Genomic DNA, 3,734 nt, shown 5'->3' with positions numbered 1-3,734 from the left:
TTAATTATTTTTCATTCTTTCTTGTGTATAAACATTACAACTATCTATGGAACTTGAGTAACTATGATGATACACTAAGACCTTATTGGTGTCTTTAGGCTATTCCTTAATATTTCTCATACAAACATACCATTAAAAAACACTTTATCTCAAAATAATTCTAAGAAGCATCATATGTTAGGTGTATTTGTAAAATAAGAAATATTTTATACTTATATGTGTTGATTAATGAGCATCTGAGAGAGAAAATATGACTCTGACATCAATTACACCTTTGCTTGAATTTTGGTCATAATTTCTTCATCTAAATTTCTTTACAGTGAGCAGCCTAAGGGGATATTATGGAAGTCAACAGGACCCTGCTGACTGAGTTTGTCCTCAGAGGAATAACAGATCGTCCAGAGCTGCAAGTCCCCCTGTTCCTGGTGTTCTTCTTCATCTATGTCATCACCATGGTGGGCAACCTTGGCTTAATCTTTCTCATCTGGAAGGACCCACATCTTCACACTTCTATGTACTTTTTCCTTGGAAGTTTAGCCTTTGTAGACGCCTGTACTTCATCCTCAGTGACTCCTAGGATGCTTGTCAACATCTTAGACCATGATAAAATGATTTCCCTCCATGAATGCATGGCCCAATACTATGCTTTTGCATTCAGTGCTACCACAGAATGTTTTCTTCTGGTAATGATGGCTTATGACCGCTATGTTGCCATATGCAATCCTCTCCTCTATCTTGTGGTGATGTCCAATAGAGAATGCACTTGCCTGATAGGTGTTTCATATATAATTGGTTTTCTGCATCCACTTGTCCATGTAGGATTATTATTTAGATTAACATTCTGCAGGTCCAATATAATAGATCATTTCTACTGTGAGATCTTGCCACTCTATTCACTTTCTTGTACTGACCCATCTATTAATGCATTGGTGGTGTTCATTTTTGCTGCTGTCATACAAGCTATTACCTTCACGAGTATCGTGGTCTCCTATGCTCATGTTCTCTTTTCCATCCTGAAAACAAAGTCTGAGAGGGGCAGAAGCAAAGCCTTCTCTACCTGCAGTGCCCACCTGCTCTCTGTCTCCTTGTTCTATGGCACTCTCTTCTTCATGTACGTGAGCCCTGGGTCTGGACCAAATAAATATAAGGATAAGATATATTCTCTGTTCTACACCATTGTGATTCCTCTGTTGAACCCCTTTATTTACAGTTTAAGAAATAAGGAAGTTTTAGGTGCTCTGAGAAAACTCATAAAGTCATAGATGATTTTCTGAGAAATACTTGGTGTTTATTTTTTAAAAATAAATCAAAATTTCTACTCTTGTATTGTCACACATAGCATGCTAATATACTGTTAAATAATGAAATCTTTATGTAAACATAGTCTGTGCTATTGTCAGAAATATTATAGATTTCTAAATCATTAATGCATTCTTAAATGTAGATTTTCATTATTTGTTATTTTAGATCCATGCAGATAAATTAAAATTAACTCAACAAATTAAATCTTGCAACATAAGCAAACTGTGGTGTTTACAGATATATAAATTTTAATAGTGGTTTGGATTTATATTCCCTAAGGAAATCTTTTTTTTTATAAATCCCTTCTTTAAAATATGTTTATACTCTTCAAAAATATGTTTTACTATTTTTAATGCATTTCTATTTAATGGCTAAACGTTGCAAATTTAAGTTGATTTGTAATAATAACAGGAAAACTTATATTCCATATTTTCTCTACAGAGATTTTTGGTTCTAAGTGAAGGTCTTACCTTATGTAGTAACTTCTTGTAGGGGGCTGCATTGTGTAGTGCCATGAGGGTGGTGCTGCTTTCTGCCCATCACCCCCTTTTGAGAATGTGCTGTAAGTCACATAGTATTCCCATATATGGCTAAGGCTGATAAGGTGGTCTAAGTTACATACCATTCCATATATGGTCTAAACTGAGAATGTGGCTTGCTTTCGTGTACCTAGACCTATCCGCATTTCCCACGTAGCTTGCTGGGGCTGGCTGACCAGGGTCTACTTTAGCTGTGGGTTGGCTTTCCCCGGTATTCGAAGATTGCTCAAGGTTCCTGAATAAACTGCTAGAAGAAAAGTCCGGTGTTACGTCACAGAAATGTGTGGTGTGTGGGTGTGTGTGGGTGTGAGGGAGAGGAAGAGAGAGAGAGAGAGAGAGAGAGAGAGAGAGAGAGAGAGAGAGAGAGAGAGAGAGAGGCTAGAAGAAGGTATCAGTTGTCCTGCTTCTCGTCATCCAATTTAGTGATTTTGAGACATAATCTCTCACCTAACCTTGAGGATAGCTTCTGTCCAGCCAGTCCCAGTGATCTTCTGGTCTCCAGATTCTGCTTTGCTTTAGCTACTGGTGAATTTGACTTTTTGGATAGGGGATTCAAACTTAGGTTTATACGATGTGCTTGCACAGCAAACTCTCTTACTCATTGACCCACTTTCCCAGCCCTCAAATTACTGTTTATGTGAGATTTAACAAGACATTTGAAGAGGTCAATATTTCATTATATTTATTTAAGTTACCAAATTTTAACATTTAAATGAATAAAATTGTTTAAATTATTTTAATATCATATAATTCTGAGTCATTTTAAAGGTTATTTAATATTTTTTATTTAAAATGTTTTCATAAAATATATATTGCTCATATTCTTTCCCCTCAACTCTTCCCAGATACTCCTCACCTCCTTACCTACCAAAGTTTATGTTTTTCCTCACAAAGCAAAGCAACAATATCAACAACAAAAACCCATAAAATACATTATTTAGCAAGAATTCTTCAAGTAGGAATAATGACTACAATCAAAATATTCACTACAGCTGAGGTAATGACATTCTGATTACTGAAGATTTCAAATCAATAGAAAACATTAATTTAGCATTAAGACATATTTTTAATCATATGCTTGAGGCACAGAGATACATTCTATTCAACAGATTTCAAATACCCATCACATAGATGGATAGAGCATAAAATTTTGTTTTACCGTGATGTGGGATGTCTTTTTTTATATGTGTCACTTTCATTGGTTAGTGAATAAAGCTGTTTTGACCAATGGCTTAGCAGAGATAAGCCAGGCAGGAAATCTGAACAGAGATATATAAAGAGAGTAGGCAGCATTAAAAAACAATACCCAAATTCCAAAAATTATTGTTTATAAATATTTGTTTTCATTTAAAGGTGGTTGATTATAAGAAGTTAATGGTCACAATAAATCTCTTTCTAACAAACAGCAAGGAAATATGATACAGAAATGAATACATTGGTGTGGATTTTGGTTTATTGATACAAATTTAAGGTCAATTTTGTTATATGTATATTCTTACTCTCCTTTAAGGTATTATGTTTAAATATCTCATTTAAAAAGGTAATGTATAATTTAAAATTACAGATTAATAGATAGTCATTTATAATAGTCAATCTTGAAACTCATGATAGTTAGGTTTTCTAGATATAAAGAGATATATTTCAGTTAGATAATTTTCAACACTTTGAAGACTAACAGAATATGGCATTTAAAAAGCTTTAAGGTCTTAGACCTTTCTCAACAATGAGACATATCTGTTTCTATTACTTTAAAGAGGCTAGTGATCAGGGCTGATGAGAAGCCAAGGACAATGGCAAGGGGTTTTGATCCTACTTAATTTTCTGGCTTTGTGGGAGCCTAGCCAGTTTGGATGTTCACCTTCCAAGATATGGACGGAGGGGGGAGGACCTAAG

General features: G+C 34.7%; 1 protein-coding gene across 1 annotated transcript; it reads left to right on the top strand.

The window, feature by feature from the left end:
* Positions 1 to 341: 341 nt before the first annotated feature.
* LOC101990191 (olfactory receptor 5AC1-like) lies at positions 342 to 1,262 on the top strand. The gene has a single exon (XM_005345264.1). The coding sequence runs from the start codon at positions 342 to 344 to the stop codon at positions 1,260 to 1,262; it is 921 nt and encodes a 306-aa protein (XP_005345321.1).
* Positions 1,263 to 3,734: the final 2,472 nt, after the last annotated feature.

This window comes from Microtus ochrogaster, chromosome 2 (assembly GCF_000317375.1).
Source record: "Microtus ochrogaster isolate Prairie Vole_2 chromosome 2, MicOch1.0, whole genome shotgun sequence".
Taxonomy (NCBI): Eukaryota; Metazoa; Chordata; class Mammalia; order Rodentia; family Cricetidae; genus Microtus; species Microtus ochrogaster.
Note: the sequence above shows the minus strand (reverse complement) of the source record. Positions and strands in the feature narration are given on the sequence as shown.